At 38.0% G+C, this 24,669-nt stretch overlaps 1 protein-coding gene across 9 annotated transcripts in view; it reads left to right on the top strand.

Moving 5' to 3' along the window:
- Positions 1-24,669, top strand: part of LOC136864227 (tRNA-queuosine alpha-mannosyltransferase) — a 277,090-nt gene that overhangs the window by 198,094 nt on the left and 54,327 nt on the right. For all 9 annotated transcript variants that reach the window (XM_067140954.2, XM_067140955.2, XM_067140956.2 and 6 more), the window contains one exon: positions 79-300. In XM_067140954.2, the coding sequence (XP_066997055.2) occupies positions 79-300 (222 nt within the window). The remainder of the gene's footprint in view (positions 1-78; positions 301-24,669) is intronic.

Genomic DNA, 24,669 nt, shown 5'->3' with positions numbered 1-24,669 from the left:
TTAATTTCAAAGTTGGTATGAATGTAACTAGTCCTATTTATCACCCACAATTCATTTTTAATTTTTTTTTGATTTCAGCCTTGTTGCAGATGTTGTTGTTTTCAATTCTGATTTCAATCAACGTTCATTTTTGAATGCAATAAAACCATATTTCAAACTGCAGCCAGATTTCCGCCCAAGAGATTTGAAGGAAAAAATAGAACCAAAGTGCCAAGTGATATATTTTCCTGTTAAATTTCCCACTCTTGCACCAAAAACCAAGGAAAACAAAAGTCTTCATATTGTGTGGCCACACAGGTGGTAAGTTGCACTCAGTTTGTGTTAATACTCTCAGAATGAAAATTTCATGAGCATATTTTTGCAGTAATTTTGTAAGCAGTGTGTATATTGCTAAAAAAAAAAAATGTTGATCTATACATTTCAAAATTTATATATGTAGGAAACAAGCAGGAAAAATTTGTGTGACCAGTTGTTGAATGTTATTGAGAAAATTTCTGATACCTTATCTTGATAGAAGTACAAAATCTTATCGTGATGAAAGATTGTGAATAACATGACTTTATCTTTTAAGTAACGCATACTCATAAATAACTGGTGGAGACCAGTTTTAGTCAGCATTTTATCTTGATATTGCATCATATACTTCTTGATGGACGTTTTACAGGCCAAAAGTAGTTATGTAATATCATTATATTGATATTATGGATTTTATAATTTTTCTGAGCCTAATTTAGGCAGTCAGGTAGTCTCATATTTACTTGGAAATCTTTGTTTTTCACAAATAATCACATGCATTCATACACTTATCTTCAGACATGTTACAAAGTTTCCAATACATGTCCTGTGGGGAATTTGGTATTGAGTTTTCTCCAATGTCCATTGATCCATGAAGGTTTAATTTAAATTAATATCATTACACCAGTAATATATGCCCAAATTCTTCTCCTACATTTTCTGTTTTGTATGTTTTGAATTTCAGCTTATACACTGTTACAAATTCATGTTGCATGGCTTTACCGTAAGTTAATCAAAATGTTAAGAATAAATAATAGCATTTGAAGAAAGCCGTCCCCTCTACCTCTTCAGTTGCAACATATTTCAATTGGGAAGAGTCCAGCTCCCCGGCTGACTGGTCAGCACCTTAACGTTCAGTCCTCGGAGCCCCAGGTTTGATTCCCAGCCGAGTTGAGATATTTTAATCTTAAATGGTTAATTTTCTTGGCTCGGTGACTGGGTGTTTGTCCCTTGCTCAACATTCTTGCAACTCACTCACCACACACAATGCTATCCTCTACCACACCAACATGCAGTTTCCCATACAAGGCAGATGCTGCCAACCCTCATCGAAATGTTTGCCTTAAAAAGGCTGCTCCAGGCTAGCAAAAAAAATCATTATTACATGAGAAGAAGCCAGACTTGCAATAAAAGAATTCAAGGTAGGGAAAGCTCAAGAGTTTAATGAAGTCTGTTTAGATTTCCTACTTAATTTATTGGGGTGAAAGCTCATGAAACTGGTTGGCATGGTTTTTCATTGATTTCCTTGTCACAGGCAAACTTCCACTCCAGTTGCAAAGATCCAAGGTTATTCCCGTCTTGAAACAAGGAAAGCCCAGTAATATAGTGGAAAGTTATCCCTCGATTGTATTAAGACATTAAATGTATGTTATAAACTTTTGAAAAAGCTACTGTATAACAGTATTGAGACTAAAATACTTCCATAAATTTCTGTGGAACAAGCTGTTTCAGGTCCAAGCACAGCTGCACTGATCAAATCCTTGCCTTGAAAAATTACATTGTAGCAGTAACTTTGGTTTGAGATCATAATTTCAGTCTTTCAGTGTGATTTCAACATGTCTAAAAGAATGTGTTCATAGAGTGAAAAACTGAGGCAATTTGTTCAAGAATTTGGGGAACAAATTTTTATTTTATTTATACTATTCTTATTTTATACTATAAACTCTGTGATGTTATCATTTTGAGGCTCAGAAGTGTTTTAACATGCAACAACACTGTAATACCGGTAAGCATCACAGGTGTTTATCAAGATTTTCTTCCATGGAGAATAGGCAGCGTCTGCTTTTTGAGGGGGCTGCTTCAGATATGGTCTTGTTAAATAACACTTGGGAGTTTTGTAAAGATCTCTGCATGATGATAATATTCCTGAAGTACATCAGTCAGTCAGTTCCTAATGAAACAACAATTAGAAAAAATTATAGTCTATATCTATGAAGATGTGTTAATAAAGATAGTATCTACAATTCTCAACAATAAGATATGGGTTTCAGTGGATGAAACAACTGATGTAGATGGGAGATATGTAGCTGACATTAGTATTCGTGTAATGAAAGAGGACTCATCTGGTGAAGTGTTTCTTCAAACATGTGAAGTTCTGGAGCAAGTAAATCATTCTGCCATCACAGTGTTTTTTGATGATGATATGAAACTACTCTGGCTAGATGGTGTAAAGAGTGAAAACATTTTTCTATTTGTAACCAATGCCATCCTGTACATGACCAAGGCAGGGAAAGGACTTAAAATACTTTACCTCAAAATGGTCCATGTTATGTATCTTGCACGTCGTTTGTATAGAGTGGCAGGAGATGTTCAGACATAGGCTGATTTCTAATAAGATGAAAATGTTCCTGAAAGCTCCATTTTGAGTACAGAAGATGAAAGAAATAGCCCTTGATCTACCTTTTCAACATATCTTTTCTCTCTGGGGGATGTGACTCGATGGTACTCAGTATTATTGCAGAAATTGCGATTCCTTTGAGAGTGTAATTTTGATCTGTCATGTCTTAAAATTGAGCAAGATTTAATTTCTTCTAGGAGCTTTGTCAGGAACTTGGCATACATAATATCAAACTTCAGCAGAATATCAAGATCAATCACTTGTCTTGAAACTGCAGGGCTTCTATTTTGTGATGTACTGGAAATTGTAAAATGTACCAGTTTATAAAATGGATATAAAATTATCTTTGGGGTTGCATCTGCAAGGGGGGGAGGGGTGAAAGCTTTGTTCTGCAGTTTATTTTTATTATTATAAAGAAACGTAATCTTTGTTTGGCACAGTAAAATAGAGAAGTGACAACTGTTTGAATACCCTATAGCAGGCCTGGCTATTTCATTCTCATGTCTCACTAACACCAGAAAGAACACGTGTTTACTGTGTTTTGGTTTATGTCAAAGAGCGTGGGAATGACGCCAGATTGACACCTTTTTTGGGGTGTTCTGACAAACGTCAGGGCATTTTGGAGTTGGAGAGTGTGAAAATAATCTGCCCTCATGTAAAAAGACACAAAGACTGCTCGTTAAAATTCTGCATGTGACTGGTCTATTGGTTCAGTTGTTTTGGAGGGGTGCCATGTGCAAACTGGAGGATTTATATCCTAAGATGCAATGTTAGCACCTCAGTTTGGATCTTGGCTCTCTTCTCAGTCAATGCTGATGTCGTTCGTTGGAGCTCTCGCTCCAAAGGGGAGTCCGACCTGATGGGGATAAGGTAAATTTTATTTTCGTTATTATTTCTAAAATTAACTTGTTTCTCTTGCAGGAATTGTACGGGCAGTCTCGCACCTTTGATGATATAATTTAATCAGAAAAGTGCTTTTCGGGCGCTATGGTATGCAGTTTGTTGTGGGAGCAGGAAACCTATATATATTATTTATGAAGTAACTCATATTATTGTAATTGTCTTTGTTTGCCTGTCTGTGGTGGAATGAGACTAGCGCACTGCAATAAGATAATCTTCAATTCCAAAATAGGTCTTTTTTTATTACATGGTACAGTCCTTAAAATCCCCTTGATGTCTGTTAGTTTACTTGTGTTTTTGAATTTGCTAGACTGCTGTTTCTAAAATTTTAACTTCTGTTGGTATCACTTTTAAACCTGACAGTGTTTATTTGGTGCACAGAACATTACCCTGGTTTTGAAGACAAGACCACAAACCCAGGTTTCCAACATCAGCTGTGCCCATTAATATTTTTGGGCTATTGCCCTTTTGAATCTATTTTGAAAGTTATGTTGATTACATTTAATAAACATTATTTTGAGTACCATGATTGCCTGAGTTCAAGAATTTAAGTGTTACCAGTTTAGGTTCCCAGGTAGGGTTGTCCAGCATCTTCCACATCCTATTCTCCATCTGTTCTTATTACCTTTAATTGTACTTGTTTGTGTATTTTTGTTTATCATTCCCTGTTGTGTTTATTATATTTGGCCAGCACATAAAACAAACTGAGGATGATCTAAAGTGAGCAAAATGTGAAGTGACTGATACAATTAGTGCAAAATTAGAGAGGGTGCTGCTGTCTAATGTAGGTTATTCTATGCTTTGCCAGGTAAGTGATATTCTCTGTTGATACAAAGCAAGATTTGAGGATTCTGAAGCAGAATTTTTCCCATTTAAATTAACTTTATTCAATTTTCTACCATAACATCATGTGATGCTGAGTTGAGTTTCTCTAGGTATAAAAACATCCTGTCTGACAACCAAAGTGGCTTCCAGTTCACCTTCTTGAAAGTGTGCATGATTATCCAGTGTAACATCTTAGACTGTTTTTTTGCCAGTTGCTTTACGTCACACCGACATAAATAGGTCTTACTGCAACGATGGGACAGGGAAGGGCTGGGAGTAGGAAGGAAGTGGCCGTGGCCTTAAATAAGTTACAGCCCCAGCATTTACCTGGTGTGAAAATGGGAAACCACGGAAAACCACCTTCAGGGCTGCCGAAAGTGGGGTTCGAACCTACTATCTCCCGAATACTGGATACTGGCCGCACTTAAGCGACTGCAGCTAGCGAGCTCGGTAACATCATAGACAATGGGAACTAATGCCAGGTATTTTTTTGTTTTTCAGAGTACATACGTGGTATAGCTAAAGGAAAAGTGGAACGAAGGACTTTCTTATATATGATAGAAATAATATGTACCCAGTAATGATTATGAGATTTTAGTTATATGTGAATTTATTGAACTGTAAGATCACATTTTATTACATAAATTAAATAATGTAAAAGGTCATATATTAGTCTTTTTTGGTCATATTTGAATGCTTTTTTGGTCATATTTGCTTGCATATTTTAAATATTTTTAGGTCATTAAAAAACACACACACACTGCCTAGTTATGAGTGAAGACATCAGTGGTTAACTCCGTGAAGAAGACAGACTGTTTCAGCGAGTGAATCCAATGAGGCAGAAAACATTTTAAAATAGTATGTGTACAACAGTAGTGGGCTACAAAAGGGGACTTTGCTCTCTGTGTTAAGAATTACCTCGTGAAGAAGACAGACTGTTTCAGCGAGTGAATCCAATGAGGCAGAAAACATTTTAAAATAGTATGTGTACAACAGTAGTGGGCTACAAAAGGGGACTTTGCTCTCTGTGTTAAGAATTACCTTAATTCTTGCTGGCAGTAGCTCTAAAATATTTGATGTCAGGCTGTGTGATAAGCCAGTCAGTCATAAAAGCAAGTTTTCACATCCCAATGGAATGCTGAGAAACAATCTTGAACAAGGAGAAGGGCATCCCCCATTAACAGCACGCATTGGCAAGGCCCAATCAATGTGAGACTTGTAGTCACATGGGCAATGATGGTTAAAAATTGTTAGTCTCCCACACCTCATCTCAGGTTGCTAAATGTTGGCAGCATGTCTGGACAATACAACAAACTGGCAAAGACACTCAAGAAGAGATCTATAGACCCTTTGCATTGCAGAAAACTTGTTCGATCATAAAGAAATTGTACAACATTGGAACCAGTTATAAATTAATGTACAATGGTATTCTGAAATGACAAACTTCATTGTCAATGTCATTGTCATATTAGCGAAGGTCAGTGGTTCAAACTCCAAAGTCAAGCAGTATAACAACCATCTGTTGAATATCTACACTGTAGATGGAAGAAAAGTCAACTTCTGATATCAACAGACATGTTGGATGTAGGAAGGAAAATTATGCAGCTCATGGCAGAGATGGATAAGGAGAGAAGAATGACTTCAGTCTGTGAATTCTCAGTTATGCAGAAACACTTAATTCTCTTGTCTTCAGTACCTGCTTCTCAAATTATGATTCATATTTAATTTCATATTACAGCAGTACTCTTTCTCTCTTTTCAATCCTGACCTCCTGTGGGAGGTGTAGTGGTCATTGTGATATCATAGGTCATCTTTATCCATGACTGAGCAAGTGGCTGTGCAGTTTGGGTCGTGTAGTTGTCAGCTTGCATTCGGGAGATAGTGGGTTCGAACCCCACCGTCGGCAGCCCTGAAGATGATTTTCTGTGATTTCCCATTTTCCAACCAGGCAAATGCTGGGGCTGTACCTTAATCAAGGCCATGGATGCTTCCTTCCTGATCCTAGCCCTTTCCTATCCTATCTTCACCATACGACTGTGTCACTGTGACATAAAGCAAATTGTATGTTTTCTCCATGATACCCTGTCCACCTTGTTGGGACTCTTCCTCGTGGCCTCTGTCCCTTAGTTTTGCCCTGAACGATCAGCTTTTCCATCTTCTCTGCTCCTCATTGCATGGCAAAATATTTAAGCCGAGGAAGCCAAATCTGGCCTGAGTCTCCTTTTAATTTGAAAGTCTTTTAGGACTGAGTGATGATCAGTTGATCGAATTCTCAGCATCCTTCTCCAGCAAAACATTTTTATTTCATCGATCTTATTGTTGTCCTCCTTTCTCAGTGTCCACAGCTCTGATCCATACATTCTAGACTGTTTACTAGTTTTATTTTCAGGATTTTGGAAATCTATTGGTCTTTCCACAGAATTGTTTTTTTCTTAATGGCCACCTTAGACATTTGTTTTACCTCCTCTTGTGATGACCCGGAATTTGTTAACAAAATACTGACATCAAAGATGTGCTAGATGTTGAAGTGGTAGCATTGGAAAGAGTCATGTTGCAAAACTGACCGGTCATCTATGAATGACACATTATGCCACTGAAATCCCAACTCACAGCATGAACAAAACTGATGCGAATCAAATGGTGGCACTTCAAAAAGAGAAAACTGACATCGTAGCATTCATAACATTGCCGCCTATTACCATTACCGAAGAAACCTAAATGAAAGTGAAAGAGGTTGCTCGTCAAGCTTTACATATTGCTCTTGGAACAACAAAGCCAGGAAGGTGGCGAATCAACAAATATCCATGGCTTTGAAATTCTGACAGTGAATATCTAAGATGAAATGGTTATATCACCAGTATCTCAATAACAAAACAGACTGTTTTAAAATCCTACAGAAAGACAAAGCAACAAAAGTTGCTTGATACACAAAACGTTATGAGAAATTCGACAAGCGCAAAGGACAATATGATACATACTGACACGTCAAATCAAGATATCACATATAGAATTTCTATGGCATCAGTGACAAAATGGGCAGTGTGTTAGTAGATTAGAAAGAAGTGAGAAAACGCTGATAAAGCTACTTCCTAGAGAAGCTCGGGCTCTCCATATTTACTGTACAACCACTGGAAAGATGGTGTCCCAGCATTTAAAACCTTCCAGGAGTTGGTTTCAGGGATGTGATAGCTGAATGGCATAGTCACTGACTTGGCTTAGGGGATACGATAGCAGAATGGCATAGTCACTGGCTTCTCAACAAGGTGACCAGTGTACAAATCTGAGCCAATATATATGGCACCTTTGAAATTAAAAATCTTGTCCTTATTATTTCAGATTCCAAGTATGACTGGACATCTCGTGGCTGTAATCGTGATGTTAACAGTCATGTTGAACTACAACCTTGCTTTTGAGTTGGACTGCTCCACAGCATTATAACTGTGATATGTAAAAACAGAAATATAGAACTTGCACATTGACTTCTGCAGTACTACAACCTAGTTCATTAGTTACAGCCACACATTTAAATTATAGCACCTGGCGACTTGACCATGTGTTTAAGGACCCCGCAGCTGTGAGCTTGCATCTGGGAGATAGTGGGTTCGAATCCCACTGTCGACAGCCTTGAATTTGGTTTTCCGTGGTTTCCCATTTTCACACCAGGCAAATGCTGGGGCTCTACCTTAATTAAGGCCACGGCCACTTCCTTCCCACTCCTTTCCTGTCTCATCATCGCCATAAGACCTATCTGTGTTGGTGCGACGTAAAGCAAATTGTAAAGAAATTTTTTTAAAAAAAATTATAGCAATAACATCACTGCGCACTGCTTAGGTTCAGATTGTTTCTGCGCCTCATCAAGAGCAAATTCACTTAGTTTGTTATCCCACTGTACACCCACTACAAGATATTCCTTCCTGTGTTGAGTCTTAACAAGAAAGAGAATGGCTTGGCAACTTATAGTTCTCACTTGTTCCCATTTACACTAACTGGTGGAGAAAACTTATTGGTAAAGGAAATGAAGAACTGAATCTGGTTACATGTGCATATTTCTAGGTTCAAGGCAAATTTGTAAAACTTCAATAAAACACAAACATCACAACATCTTACATCTCTCAGTACATATAGGGAAAAGTTTGCTCTTTCGTGAGAAGGAACCATTCTTGATACAACTAGCCGAGTTAACTGTCATTGCTTAGGCCACACTGCTATTACTGTTACCTGAGGCTGAGTAGTATGTACGTGAAAAATGGTTTAGCATTGATAATAATTTCCTCTTAAGATATGTGTAGACCGAGCTCGATAGCTGCAGTCGCTTAAGTGCGGCCAGTATCCAGTAATCGGGAGATAGTGGGTTCGAGCCCCACTGTCGGCAGCCCTGAAGATGTTTTTCCATGGTTTCCCATTTTCACAGCAGGTAAATGCCGGGAATGTACCTTAATTAAGGCCACGGCCGCTTCCTTCCAATTCCTAGGCCTTTCCTATCCCTTTTTTTATTTAAACATAAGAGTTTCATTTTTGGTCCGTATTGAACTGAGAATGGAAGATAGGAAAAACTAGAAAGGTTCCACCTTTTCAATACAAAAATGTTATAGGTTTATTTATAACATGTATTTGCACTTGGGACTAGTTTCGACGCTGTGTTGGCGTCATCATCAGCCAAAAAATGGGAAAATAGGCCAGTGTGTAGGCATTCATATTACACAAGGTGTTACATTAAACAATACAAATCTTGCAAGGAGATAAAAACATGGATGAATATAGAAACAAATGAATCGTTGAGAAAACAAAAGTTATACATGTTAAAAAATAACCTTAACCACACATCTTGCAGTGCGAAAATATTCTTCTTGAATGATTCCTGAGTATAAAACACACGCGCACACATTTCTGAAGAGCCAGCAGGCAGGACAAAGTAAAGTGAAACCTTAAGGGATCTTCTGAGAAGAGTTCATCATTTTTCTATGTTCCGATTAAATAATGAAGTCTCCCTTGAGTTCCTGATAAACATACACAACAGGAAATTCTCTTCACTCTCAACAATAGCTATAAAGACCAACGGTAAATTTCATTTTTCAAAGACGTGAAAGCATGATCTTGAACGTGATGTAACTCCTTTCTTTAACCCATTTTTTACACAAGGTGTTACATTAAATAATATATCTCACGAGGAGATAAAAACAGGGACGAATGTAGAAACACATGCACCGTTGAGAGAGCAAAAGTTGTACATATTAAAAATAAGCTTAAGCACATAACTTGCAGTGCGAAAATATTTGAATTTGAAAGATTCTTGAATAAAAGACGCACGCGCACACACTTCTAAAGAGCCAGCAGGCAGGAAAAAGTAAGGTGAAACCTTAAGAGTTCTTCTGAGAAGAGTTCATCATACTTTCAATGTTCCGACTAACTAATGAAGTCTCGTTTTGAGTTCCTGATAAACATACACAACAGGAAATTAAACAATATACATCTTACAAGGAGATAAAAACAGGGAAAGTTATACATATTAAAAATAGTCTTAACCACAAATCTTGCAGTGTGAAAATATTCGTCTTGAATGATTCCTGAATACAAAACACACGCGCATACAATTCCGAAGAGCCAGCAGGCAGGAAAAAGTAAAGTGAAACCTTAAGAGTTCTTCTGAGAAGAGTTCATCATTTTTTCTATGTTCCGACTAGCTAATGAAGTCTCCCTTGAGTTCCTGATAAACATATACAACAGGAAATTCTCCTTCACTTTCAACAATAGCTATAAAGACCAACGGTAAATTTCATTTTAAATATTGTGCAGAGACGTGAAAGCATGATTATGAACATGATATAACTCCTTCATTTAACCCAATTTTTACACAAGGTGTTACATTAAACAATACACATCTTACGAGGAGATGAAAACAGGGCCGAATGTAGAAACAAATGCATCGTTATGCATATTAAAAAATGAGCTTAACCACACAACTTGCAGTGCGAAAATATTTGCCTTGAATGATACATGAATACAAAAACGCACGCGCACACATTTCTAAAGAGCCAGCAGGCAGGAAAGAGTAAGGTGAAACCTTAAGAATTCTTCTGAGAAGAGTTGTATTTTAAATACTGTGTAGAGATGTGAAAGGATGATCTTGAACATGATATAACTTCTTCATTTAACCACCTATGAAAGTCTCTCTCTATATTACATAGCTTCAATAACAACCATTCTGTAGATGCACAAAATAATCTTGTAATCTTCACAGGTCCGGTATTCAGCTCAACAAGAATATAAAATTGGTATTCAGGAATACGTTTTTGAGAGTTTGGAGGTTGACTGTGCCAGTATTTGTGGTGTATTGTTGCAGCATTACGTGTAGGGGGGGGGGGCAGGTTTCTGTGATGTTTAGTGCGGGACATGAGGCGGAAAAGCTATGTCGCGAGATGAAGAAGAAACAGAGCGTGTTGTATAGTTTAGGTCTGGGGAGCGGCCATTGTTGGATTAGGAGGGGGGAGGGGAGGAGTGGTAGGGGAGGAGGAGTGGAAGGAAGGGAAGTATGGAGGGTGATGTGGTGAAAGTGTGTGGCGTGACAAAGTATTATGCATAATCTGAAAGACCGATCTGTTTTTCGGGATATTCATGTTTTTGAAAAATTCAATGAGAAAGTCGAATAGGATCTTTGGTTTCTCTGAGATATCATTTAAGTTTAGGTTGGGATTGAAATATTGGTCTAAATGAATATAGAGGTTTTCAGTGACGTCTAGGAGAGAACCTTTGTTTAGAATATCTAGTACCTCAAGATCTTGATTTATTTCAGTAAAATTGTGCTTAAATTCTTTTATATGTAGGCCGACCGCGGAAAAACGGTTGTGTTTTATGGCATTGACATGTTCTGCATATCTGATTTTAAAGCTGCGTCCTGTTTGCCCTAGGTAAGAACTTTTGCAGTCTTGGCAAGAAAACCTATATACACCTGATTTAGAAAAAGGACTACTTTTATTTATTGATGAAGAGTTGTGTAGAATCTCTGTGCTTCTATTGTTAGTACGAAAGGCTATTTTAACGTTGTGTTTTTTAAGGACGTTAGTGACGTTGTAAATTTCTTTATTGAAGGTAAATGTGGAAAACGTGGCAGTGCTAGTATTGTCTTTTATTAGGGTGGTTTTTGGGCGGTGTCTGAATTTATTGATTATTCTTTCAATAAAGGATTCATTATATCCATTGAATTTTGCTATAGAGCGGATGGTGTTCAATTCTTTATTTAAGTTTTTTCTTGACATCGGAATTTTGAATGCTCGGTCTACTAAGCTATTATATGTAGCCGCTTTGTGTGTTTGGGGGTGTAGTGAGTCATTTCTTATAGTAGTGGCCGTTTGAGTGGGCTTTCTATAGATACTATATGTGAACGAAGAGGGGTGCCTATTGATTGTTAGGTCTAGGAAGTTGATGGAGTTGTTTGTCTCTGATTCTAAGGTAAATTTAATGTCATGATCAATGTTATTGAGGTTTTTGAGGGTGGATGGTGCGTCTACGGAGCGTTCATCTAGGATTATAAATGTGTCATCTACGTACCTCGCCCAGAATTGGATATTAGCAAATTTGATGTTATTGTCGATGGCGGTGTGCTCTAGGAAATCAAGGTAGATCTCTGCTAAAATTCCTGAGGCTGGTGAACCCATAGCCAAACCATCTTGTTTGTAAATGATCTTATCGAATGTGAAGTAGTTATTGTTAATTAGTAATCTTAGTATGGTCATAAAGTCTTGAACTTCTAGTTTACTTAGTTGATTGTTGGCAAGTAAGTTCTTTTCGATGATTGGGAATAATGAGTTGGTTTTTATACTGGGATACATGTTGACTATATCAAAGGAGTGCATTGAATGATATGGTTGAAGCTTGAAACTGTTTAGTTTGTTCACTAATTCTATAGTGTTCCTGATAGATTTATTTGATGAGAATTTATAATGTTTATTAAGAAATTGTTGGATGAACTGAGATAATTTATATAAGGGGCTTGGTCTGTAGTTTATTATGGGTCGAATAGGGACACCGGTTTTGTGGATTTTGGGTAGTGCTTTAGCTGTTGGTAGGCTTGGGTTCATGGTAATTAACTTTTGTTTTTCTTGCTCAGTGAGGAGAAAAGATGTGCTTTTTAGAATTTGTTTCAGTTGCCTTTGAATTGATTGTGTTGGGTCCTTCTTAACTATCGAAAAGGAGTCATTATCTAAGAAAGTTTTGGTTTTTTGAATGTAATCTGTTTTATCCATAATGACTGTTGTGTTGCCTTTGTCGGCCTTTGTAATGATGAGGTGGTTGTCTTTGACTTTCTTTTTAAGATTGAGAATTTGTTTTCTTTCAGTAAGGGAATCTTTGTTGATTTTGGTGATAGGGGTCGCAGTGCGATTATTTGAGAAAAAACTTTTGTTTAATTGTTTTTTTACATCCATTCTGAGTTCATCTTGTAGTTCATGTGGCATTTTGCTGATAGCAACTTCTGATTCAACTACGAGTTTGGAGGCTGTAAGGGCCGAGATTGCAAGATTTGTATTGTTTAATGTAACACCTTGTGTAATATGAATGCCTACACACTGGCCTATTTTCCCATTTTTTGGCTGATGATGACGCCAACACAGCGTCGAAACTAGTCCCAAGTGCAAATACATGTTATAAATAAACCTATAACATTTTTGTATTGAAAAGGTGGAACCTTTCTAGTTTTTCCTATCTTCCCTTCCTTTCCTATCCCATCGTTGCCATAAGACCTATCTGTGTCGGTGTGACGTAAAGCAACTAGCAATATGTACGCGAATGTACCCGTCAATAAAACCATCGAAATAGTAAAAAACAATCTTTCCAAATTCAGTAAATTGACTATAGGGGAGATAGATGAGTTTATTCAGATTCTCAAGTTTACATTAAATAATGGTTTCTTTACTTTTAACAACAACATATACCAACAGAAGGGGCTTCCTATGGGGTCACCGGCCTCGGGAATCCTCGCCGATATTTACGTAGATTTCCTCGAATACACTCACATTATAGGTAAAATTAATGGGATCAAACATTGGACTCGGTATGTGGATGATACTTTTATTATCCTGGATTCTCACATTACTGACAGCAACACCGTTCTTGAATTACTTAATAACCTGGATCCACACATACAGTTTACGATAGAATCCGAGAACAACAATTCCCTTAATTATCTCGATTTAACTATTACTCGCAATCAGAATAAAACCATTTCTTTTAATATTTACAGGAAGCCCACTCACACAGTAAACACAATCCATCAAACAATTCTATACACCCAGGGACACAGAAGAAGACAGCTTACAATAGTATGATTTTCAGAGCTCTTAATGTTCCTTTATCCCGTAAGAATTTTAGAAAGGAAATCAACACCATTTATGCAATAGCCGAAGGTAATGGTTTCAGTAAAGCTTTCGTGAATAAAATTCTCAATAAATTTAGAAATAGACCCAAGACCACCTTAGAAAAACAATCTTCCCATAAAGAGAAGTTCACCACATTTACCTTTAATAATAATAATATATATCCTATTTCAAACATCTTTAAAAAGCACAAGTTAAAAGTAGCTTTCAAGACCGTTCACACCAATACAAAAATGTTTTTTAATTCTCATGCTGTCAACAGCAAAAAAATTTTCTAACTCTGGAATATACAAATTCAAATGCCAATCATGTCTTTCAACGTATATTGGGCAAACAGGCCGCAGTTTCAATGTAAGATACTCCGAACATCTTAATGCCCTAAAGTATAATCGGTACTCAGCCATGAGCGAACATTGTAGAGAGAAAAATCATAAATACACAACAATTGAACAAGATTTAAAGATCCTGCATTACGAACAGAAAGGTCCCTTACTTAATATACTAGAGAATATATATATAGATATCGACCAATATAACAATCTCGTCTATAACTTAAATGAAATCAACGAAAAGAAAAATATTTTATTGGAAACCTTTGTCCCGCTCATCTGCGAACAGTTCATTAATAAAAAAGAGTTTCACTACCGACATTCTAGAACAAGACCCGCCCTTCCATCAACACCCTCCTTCCGCGAATCACAACGTCCCTCCCTCCCTGCCCCTCCCCCTCCATTACCCCTCCCAACCACATCGACACAGATACACAGTAAGCCACACACAGGCTTAGTTGTCAATGTGACTTGAGACCGACAAGGTCATCTCCATTCGAGACGACAACTTTTAGTTACAAGTAAGTCATATGAGTTTTCTTTTCGTACATCATTTTTAACTTGTTCTTCATCCACTCATATATTCCTTTTTTCTCATTACAGATGTTACACGTTTTATTCGTAGTATTGACGGTCTCACTACACTCCTCAGCATAATGTTTTATTTAACAGCCACCAAGATCTATTAGACGAGAGGACTTTGCACCTCAATGTGTTTTTAACTCACTTATCATGTCACTGTCACTTCACATCATTACGTTTTTTAATTTGTTTGTATATTATGTAATAATTGTTTTACTACTGAAGATGGCCTTGAGATTAGGCTGAAACATGTATAGACTTTGCTTCATCTAACAGATGACTTGAATTGTATTGATAGGAGGATTTTATAAATATTTTCTTTTGTAAAGTGATAACCGTCAATACGGAATGAGATTCATAACTTGCAACTCCTAGGCCTTTCCTATCCCATCGTAGCCATAAAACCTATCTGTGTCGGTGCGGCGTGAAGCCACTAGCAAAAAAGAACTGAAGGAATTTGATATAAGCAAGTTTTTTAATACATAGTATTCATCTGATGACTGTCTTTTGCTATCGATGATGAATTGTGCCATTTCCGTAGCGACAGTGAAGACAAAGTGTCTGACAAAGAGCAACTGTTTACATGTGATTTCCTCCAAAACAGAAAATACATTGCATACCATGCTCATCTACATTACATGATAATGATTCTGACTGTGGCATCAGTGTTGTGCATCCATACAACTTACTGTGAACAGAGTTTCAGTGAATACTGGTATCTTGAACCTCTCCATCCTTCTACATTTAGATAATAGCGGCAGTGAACACAAAGGTTCGAATAGGGACAAAGGGGACAGTAATAGAGAAATTAACACTGTTCATTCTAATAATGATTTGGATATAGTGGGTGGAGTGATGCCGCAGTGTACCAATGGAGGAATGTCACAGTGAATTATACATATATGACCGAAAGCAGGCATTGCACGTTTGTGAATATTTCAAGAAATACCATACCATGCTTAAATATTATTATTCTTTTTTTTTTTTACTGCTTTGCCCACACCCTGGTGGAGTCGCAGCCCTATGAGGAGTTATGAATTTCACTATTGCATCTTTCAGTGGTACTTGGTAGTGTGGTGTGGTGAGTGTATATGAAAGCGAGTGTTAGGAAACAAACCAACACCCAGTCCTCGGGTCACCAAATTGAACCTATGACCCTCTGAACTGAAGGTCTCTACTCTGACCATTCAGGCAAGGAGCCGTACCACACCCTGCTGAAATACAGGTCATAAATGACTTAGAGATGGTTCAAACACTCATTTATTGACTAAATTACACATTCATTTCAATGTATTAAGAGTATTTTGTGAATTGAACATTCTGACAAAAGTGGACTACTTGCAGTATTTATGAAATAAAATAAAAAAATGGAGTATAAAGTGTTAAGGTAGACAAATCAGCAGGAGAGATTTTAAAACTGCTCCAGAAATTTAAAATTTCCAAGAGGCAATATTCTTGATTGCTTTTAGGTTTGGAATGGGGCCATTCTTGTAAAATACCTATCCAGAGGCATGAAAACATCCTGGACTTGCTTCAAAAGGCATTTTCATGTTGTTTACAACATGGCAGTTCTCATCCACATACCACTGTTGTGACCATTGTTGACTTCTCTCGAGACTTAGCCCCTAGTGATTATTGGTGCTTCAGACTCCTTAAAGAGGCTCATTCTGGGAAATGCTTCATATTGAGCCCATCATCTTTGGAGTCAGAAAGGACGCACCATTTTGAAGTCATCTGCCACGTGGAAAGTTAACCGAATTAACTTATTGTTGACACTTGTAACCTTCACACACGTGACAGTGGTCATAGCTGTGTGCAAATGACCCAGAAGTGCATCCAGTTAAAATTAAGCCCTTGCGGCATGGTTAAATTTCATATTTGGACATTATGATGAATGGAGTTTCTATAGCATTATGCCTAATTTAGTTTGTAAATTTAAAGTAAAAGTGTTGAAATATAAATGCACATGTTGTAAAAAAAAGAGAGTGCATGGATACATCAATGTAATGGAGTGAATAGTGCTATCAAAATGTCAAGTTCCAGACAATAATTGGGCCGAAGCAAGTAAATGAAGGCCATAGTTGGAATCACCCTAATTTTGTGGGTAATATGATACGTTGTTCGAGTCACCTACAGCAATTTTGGAAGATTCTACATTTTTTGTGGATTTCTCGTCAGTGTTTTGGCAGGACATAGAAGCTCAGCTCACCAGGCAGGACAGCATTCATCTAGACACATTTGATAGATGAGGGACAGTGTGGACATATCAGAATCGCTCTGGGACAGTAGTCTCCCAATAGTGTTCGGACTTAGCCAAAAAACCTGCTAGTTCAGTAATGAGAAGTTAAACTCTGATCTTAATAAGGAGAAGAGTAGTGTCAAATAGTAGATTACTTTCATGTAAGGAATATTATGTCATTCAGTATTGAAGGTCTATCCTCTTACTACAAATAACTAGAATAACTTTGTGAATCATAACTAGTAAACTCAGTGAGGCCAGCAAGTATACAGTGAGACAGGGTCCTCAAAAATATTCACCATGTGAATGATATAAACACAGTTTGTATCAGATGATTGTAGGCAGTTGAATGCTGTATTTACTGAGAATTTTGTATTGAGTTTGTGAATTGTGATGTAGGTCTCATTATATAGATTTCATGTTGGTCAACAGAATGAGATTTTTATGTGTTAGTATTGTGTCTGTAAATTGTAGGTGTCTATTCATAGTGGGTTAACAAAGGAATCTCAAAAATAGGAAAAAGGTCAGGGAAGGGCCGGCCAATCTGTTGAGGTGATGAACTGTACTGATTCTGTCACTTGTACTGGTTAGAAGATTTTATTCTTTCAATGCTAGAAACAGATGACATACTTTGATGCTTCAGAGCCTTGCTATTGCATATCTGAGCCTCCATCCAAATTGGGATCAGTGACAGTAAACGTGTAGATATATTGTTGTTTAGAGGATGGTCTGTTTTGGTTAGATTTGTTGTTGTAGTTGCTTTTGTGGGTAGTAACGTTGTGACAATGCAGCAATCATTAATTGAGGAGCTGTTATGCTCAGCAGCAAGCATTATCAAATCACGGGAGTCAGTTTCAACGATATGTTGGTCATATTTGGTATCCGAATTGATGCGACTGTACGCTTTCCCTCATGTGAAAAGGGGAATCTCTACGATTTAGCATAGTGGTTATCATGCGAGGTCATATGGAACGGGTGTGTGATAGAGCACCGATCTGTGCATGGGAACCTAGGTTCTATGTCATGCGTAGGCATTGCAATTGTAACATTTTTTTTGAGGGTTTTATATTTGTGTTCAGGGCATTAGCTCGATATTAACCTCGTGTTTAATTACATATAGTGTAAGAATTTGTAGTTGATGTTTAAGTAATGTAAGGAAACAGTTAGGATGGTAAGACATGTTTAGAAACACATGTTTTTCTTTCAGAAAGCTGCAGATGGAGGTGGCAGTCATGTGAACGACCAATCAGTGAAGTCACAAAACCAGACCGAGTAAAACTTTTCCTTGTAATTAAAATTTGGGAAAACTATCATTCTTTCCATTAATATTTTGCTTATTGAAGACATATACTGTATAATCCCAAGTACCACCCACCCCTGAATAAGACCCGCACCTTATATTTTAAAGGACAAATTTTTTTTAAAAGTTTCATTCATATTTATTTACAATATTTGCTACAGAACAAGAATGTCATTTCACTGTGTATGTTTCACGAATTTAAAATAGTTTCAGGCAGTTTTTAAGTTTCTTTGAAATAATCCCCAATAAATTATTTAAAACACACACAGAAAAAGTTATCAATCACAGAAAGATAGTCAACACTTCATTCATCATCAGAAGTACCAACTTCAGAGCTTTCACTATCACTCTGACCATCACTTTCCCCACACATCGTCATCTTCACTGCCATCCATAGCATTAGAAATACTGCACTTCTGGAAACTTTTCTGGACAAGGTCACCAGAGATATGATGCCATGCCGTCTTTACCCACGAACAAAGCAGTTGAACATCAGGGCACTTAATACGACTAGTTGGCGTCAGTGCATGATTGTCATTTGCCACCCACTCGGTATACAGCTCCTTCAAGGCTGCTTTGAAAGGACAGTTTACACAGATTATCCAACGGCTGTAAGATAGACATCAATCCTCCCAGAATGATTCCTAGATTGGTTTTTGCATCTTTTATTTGCTTCTTCACAGCTTCTGTTGTGTGACTGCGGTAGCTGTCCATAACATGCAAGCTTTTCCGCCCAAGCAATGCACTAGGGCGACGTTGCCAAACACATTTCATCCAGTCTTCCCAGTAGTAGACTGTCCATTCAACAAGAGTCTCGAGTTCTGACGATAAAACCAGCAGGTAGATTTTCTTTCGGAAGCGTCTTTCTCTTCAAGACAGCGTACCGTGGAAGTTTAGTTCCATCAGCAAGTATACATAACATTACTGTACACCTCTGCTTTTCATTACTGCCCGTTCTGATGGTAACACTTTTTGACCTCTTAACACTCACAGTACTGTCCAGTGGCATTTCAAAATAGACTGGCATCTGATCTGCATTTCCAATTTGGGAAAGCAGATACAAATGTTTTTTTCACAATTGAATTATATGGTGCTGGAAGGAAAACAGTTTTTCTTCATAGGCAGCAAGAATACGCAGTGAAATTGTGGTACGCCTTCAAATGCTCGGTCCATTCATCTTATAGAAATTTCTGATCCACCCTTGGCTTGCTTTAAACTCTGGCATAGAAAGTTCTTTTGCGATTTCTAATGCTTTTAATTGGCACATTTCGGTAGACATGCCATATCCCAAGTCCTGCCTTTCTATTACATATTTGTACAGAATCCTTTCAATTTCAGGAAACTGTGCACTCTGCCCGCAGAAAGCTCTACGATCACCACTATTGTTTAAAAGAAAATCTTTCTTCTTTCTCCAATTTGGAATACAAGATTCATGTATATCGTATATCTGACCGGCAGCACGATTTCCGATAATTTCAGCTTCCTTTATAACTTTCAGTTTTTCATTTACAGTAAAAGACCGCAAATGCTTTGTTGAATTCATGTTTACATGTGGCACTCTAAGAACGTGAGACTGTAGACTGACTGTCGCCGAGTGCTTATGATAAAAGAAAAGTCTAAGTGTGTTTGGGGTTGGGGAGCACACACTGAGAAGCTCGGTTGCCAAGTCACAGTGACCACAATTGTGCCAGTGTTTGATTTCAGGGTTGTTCCATACTTGGAAATCATTTTACTGAATTTATAAACTACGGCCGACTTTTAGGAAAGTTTTACTCACATTTATATTATAGAACAAATCTCCATTATCACATGAAATACATAAGAGAGAACAATTCGGTACACACATGTCCACTTGTTGTTTTCAAACAAACACTGTTGGAAGGTGTGCTTGAATCCAGTGCCGACCCTTAAAAGTAAAGTACACTAATAAACGTATCATTACTTAAGACGTGTGAAGTATCGTGCCGTGAAATGAAAGGCTTGAATAAGACCTGCACCCAATTCTTAGAAGCAATATTTTTTTTAAAAATGTGCAGGTGATATTTGGGATTATATGGTATATCAGTATAACATTCTACATTTAATAATTAGATATTATCAAGCATTATGGTGATAGTTAATAACTCAAACCCAACTGTCTTAAAGTCATTTTATTTTAGTTGTGGAAGTCTCGCTTCCAAATGAGCATTTATTTAATAATTAATGTTTCATTGTTTAACTTTGTTTTTCTAGCATGATAATGCATTAGATTTTATTTTTGGATCTTCCTTCCAATAATCAGTTGATTCAACTTATCCTTTGGCCATCAGCCCTGGTAACATAAATTCTTTAATTGTGGCAGTCGATCCACAAGGACATCGGAGGTCCATCTGATTCGATTAAGGGCTCGGTTGACTACCAAAATCATGTGCGATGTTGAAGTTAGTGAACGGCCTTAACAATTTAAGAGAAAGTCTGGTTCTCGAATTTCAGGATCTATACCTTCGAGAATCTTGTGGAGCAATCCACGGTTGTCAGTGGAATTTGACTGACAGACTTTCAGGTTATTGTCGTTGTTTTAAAAAGTCAGGTTCATTCACAATTCTTTTGCCCTTTTACTCAACCCTTCAGGCAACATTGTAAGAAGACATGCCATGCAACTCTGAAATATTGAACAAAATTGTAACCAATGAGTTCATCAGTCCTGAAAATTCTAAATGGTAACTGTTGTAACTTTACTGATTCTACTTGCCTCACAGTTGGGTGTTAAATAATAATCTGAAATATCTGTAATTTGGGCGTCAGAGTTCATCAAAATGAACTCTTTGAATTATGATGATGATAAGAATTTTCTCTCCTCTACCAGGATGCGTACATGAGGCTGTCTACTGGTACACCCGCTACAGGCTTTAACTAAACCTCTGAAAATGATTGCATGGGTGGGAACTGCACCTAGGTTATCTATCATGAATAAAACATCCACATCGACATGGAGTCGTCTTCTTCTTCCCCTTCTTCTACCATTTTACCCACATCTGTGGGGTCATGGATATGAACTGTGTCACATATGTAGACTTGGCCTTGTTTTATGGCCATATGCCCTTCCTGATACCAACCCTATTATGGAGGGATGTAATAACTACAGCATGTTCTTGTGGTGGTTGGTAATGTAGTGTGTTGCCTGAATATGAAGAGAAAAGTGTTGGTACAAACACAAACAGCCAGTCCCCGAACTTGAAGAATTAATCAGGTGCAATTAAAATCCCCGACCCGGCCAGTAATCGAACCCGGGACCCTCTGAACCGAAGGCCTCAATGCTGACCTTTCAGCCAAAGAGTCAGAAATGGAGTAAATTAACAATATTCTAAAGTAACATTATCAATGGAAATACTTTTTGTTGAATCCTTCAGAATAAACAGACAAAAGATTGGAAAGGTTTCCACTAACACATCAACATATGAAAACAATTCTAAAGCTGAAATAAATACATGGGAAGTCAAGCACTACATTCTACTACTATTTGTAGTAACCATGTAGGCAAAGGGTAACAATGATAACATCAACCCACTTCAATACTTTGTGCAACATACACAATTTTCAGGGATTATTCCACCAACACATGATATCCTGATTCAGATCACCTTTGTTGTACTGTACCTTTTTAACCAACTAACTAACCTCATGACACTAGAGCCCATGGAGGGCCTTGGCCTACCAAGCAACTGCTGCTCAGCCCAAAGGCCTGCAGATTACGAGGTGTTGTGTGGAAAGCACAACGAATCTTCTTGGCCGTTATTCTTGGCTTTTGAGACCGGGACCTTTTTAACCACTCACTGATTTTAATACTAGTGTAATCATACTGTTCATTTTTCAAAAATACTTGTCACTTGTGAAACTCATATACTCTTTGAATCCAGGCCTTAGATTGTAGCATTTCAACAACACATACTAGATATCAGCCAACAGACAGTAACCAATAGATACTTGATCATAGAGAGCCTATGAACACTGTACAACAAACAACCGATAATAGTCCATAGATGATATACACTTGTCAACAGACAATTCATAACAGACAATGAGACTGTCCACTGCACAAAGAACACTTGACAATGAACCCTTGATAATAATAGATATTGGACCATGTCCAGCACATGCTTCTATGGATGTCCAACTTGTCTTGACGTAAACAGCGTGGGTTGGCTGTCCAATCCAGAGAGAGATCTCCCGCATTTACAGGTGGCTTGCTGTGGTGACTATTTTCACAGTGCTGTTATGCACAAGACTCGGCGAGCATTTTACTCTCTTCAATGATTCGTGCACCTTTGCAGGTTATTATCAGCTCTGATTTTCCTAAATACTGTACACATAATTATATACAAACAGTATATACATAGATGAATTTCCAGCTTCTTCATTTAACATAATTTTACGTGCCAACCCTGTCGTAGCCCCTTTCGGTACTTCCTGGAAGGGACTAGTGAGTCAGACTGGGGAGCTCCCGGCCAGCCTGGAGTGCATGGCCGGACTTTCCATGTGTTGTTCTCTTTGTCTGGTTTGCCCATGTGCTTCCTGGAAGGTGCAATGAGAATGTTCCGTCTCTAGTCGAGTCCCGAATATTCCAGTACCTTATCACCAGTATATTAAAAGGAGGCTAGACATAAATAGTGGGTCAGTGTTCGAGTTCATCATTGTATTGGGGCGACAGCAGTGCTGGCTGTTGTCAGTATCCCACCGGAGTCTGAATGAGAAGTTGTTGTAGTGTTGGGGAGTCAAGTGTGTGGTAGGTGTTCTACCAGTCAGTGTTGGAGCTCAGTTGTCGGACTGGGATGACAGCAGTGTTGACTGCCACCAGTGTCCCACTGGTGTCAGAGTATCTGAGTTGAGTACGGTGTGTGTACTGTCTTGGAGTACTGTAATTGTACCGACATGAAGTGAGTGATTGGAGCTTGATGGCAGTAGTGCTGGTTGTCATATGTGCCGCTCTGGAATCAGAGTATCTTCATGTACGGAGCAGAGTATTGTGAGTACTGCCTTGGAATACCGTGTGTGCGCTATCATGTACTTAAGACCGTCATGGAGTCAGCGTGTTGAACAGCTGTTGTGAATAGAATTGGAGCAATGTTAACTGTTATTGTTTCGTTGTCAGTGTTAAGTAGTTCACTATGTCTGAATGTGTGAATTACTGGGCTTTCTCTGGAGGTGATCCAAGGAATAGTCATTGTCTGTTGTGGGGGTCAACAACCCTGGTTCGTATCTGTCCAACTGATGCTAGTGTGTGGGCTGACTGGACTTGTGATCAAAAATGAATTAAGGCGAGCCTGTCAATAAGGATTATAGCCATCAATATCAATGAGCCGGACCGCCTACTTGAAGAGGTCAGAGACTTGTAAATGGGCAGCAATTACTGAGAGTGGTCATCTGCAATTGAATAGAATTGTGTGTGTGTATATGTGAGTATTAATGTAGGCCATTCTAGAATTAAATTAGAGCAATAAAACAGACTGTGTTTTATTAATAAAAATATGAAATGAATAAATTAATACATAGTAGATATAATGCTAAATGTTATGCAGAGGTGTGATATGTGTAGCAATACACTGTACATTGTGTGAAGGCATTGCTGTATTACACATTAAATATATTTTTGAACACAAAAAGGAATTATCCAGGATAGATTGTTGAGGTATTTACTGCTTTCTTCTTGTATAAACCTCTCCATTTCCACACTGCTTTCCATATGTTCTGAGGCACAGTAGCTTCATGCTCTATAAATCACCGCAGTTGTTCGAAGTAGATACTTGTCTCATTGCAAGATGGTCTTGGGAATTTTGTTGTTGTTGTTCCTCCTCCTCCTCCTCCTCCTCATCTCCTACCTTGCAGATCGATCAGTGGTGTGCTTCTTGCATGTGAGTATTATATCATCAATGGCAGTGAAGTCACTGGAGCTACTGGTTATCTCTCTCTTCCCCTGTACAGCTCTCCAGCACCCTAGTGCTTCATCACCAACTTGCAGAACATTGCTGTTGCTAGCACCACCACTGAACCAGCTTCCTTGAAGCAATTTGCGATTATTATAGGCTCTGTTGAATTCCATGATAGGCAGTGAAATGCATTGTATCCAAAAGAGATGGCATGTAGATTGGTCTGCATGCATCAGTGTGTAGCAACATATGGCACACAGCTGTTTATCAGTACCTCTGCTTCAATACCTCAATGACTTCTTTGTCCATGGGCTGCAGTACCAATGTAATATTCTGTGGAAAGAAATCTTGTACCTTACTGTTCCATAAACAGGGCCATGTTTGGTATGGGCAGGGCAGGGATCGATCAACAACCACATTCTTCCTGTTCGGGTTGCCCAGTTTGGTATCTAGTGTCTGCTGTACTCTTCAAATAGAGAACTTATCATCCAAGCTGACTTGTTATTTGTACACTTGCGTGGTAAAGTCCTGACATTTTTTGAACAGCATGGCTTCTTAGACTTCCTTATCACCAGTTAGGTTTCCAGTTCC

Source organism: Anabrus simplex, chromosome 2, assembly GCF_040414725.1.
Source record: "Anabrus simplex isolate iqAnaSimp1 chromosome 2, ASM4041472v1, whole genome shotgun sequence".
Taxonomy (NCBI): Eukaryota; Metazoa; Arthropoda; class Insecta; order Orthoptera; family Tettigoniidae; genus Anabrus; species Anabrus simplex.
This window is presented reverse-complemented; position numbering and strand designations above follow the sequence as displayed.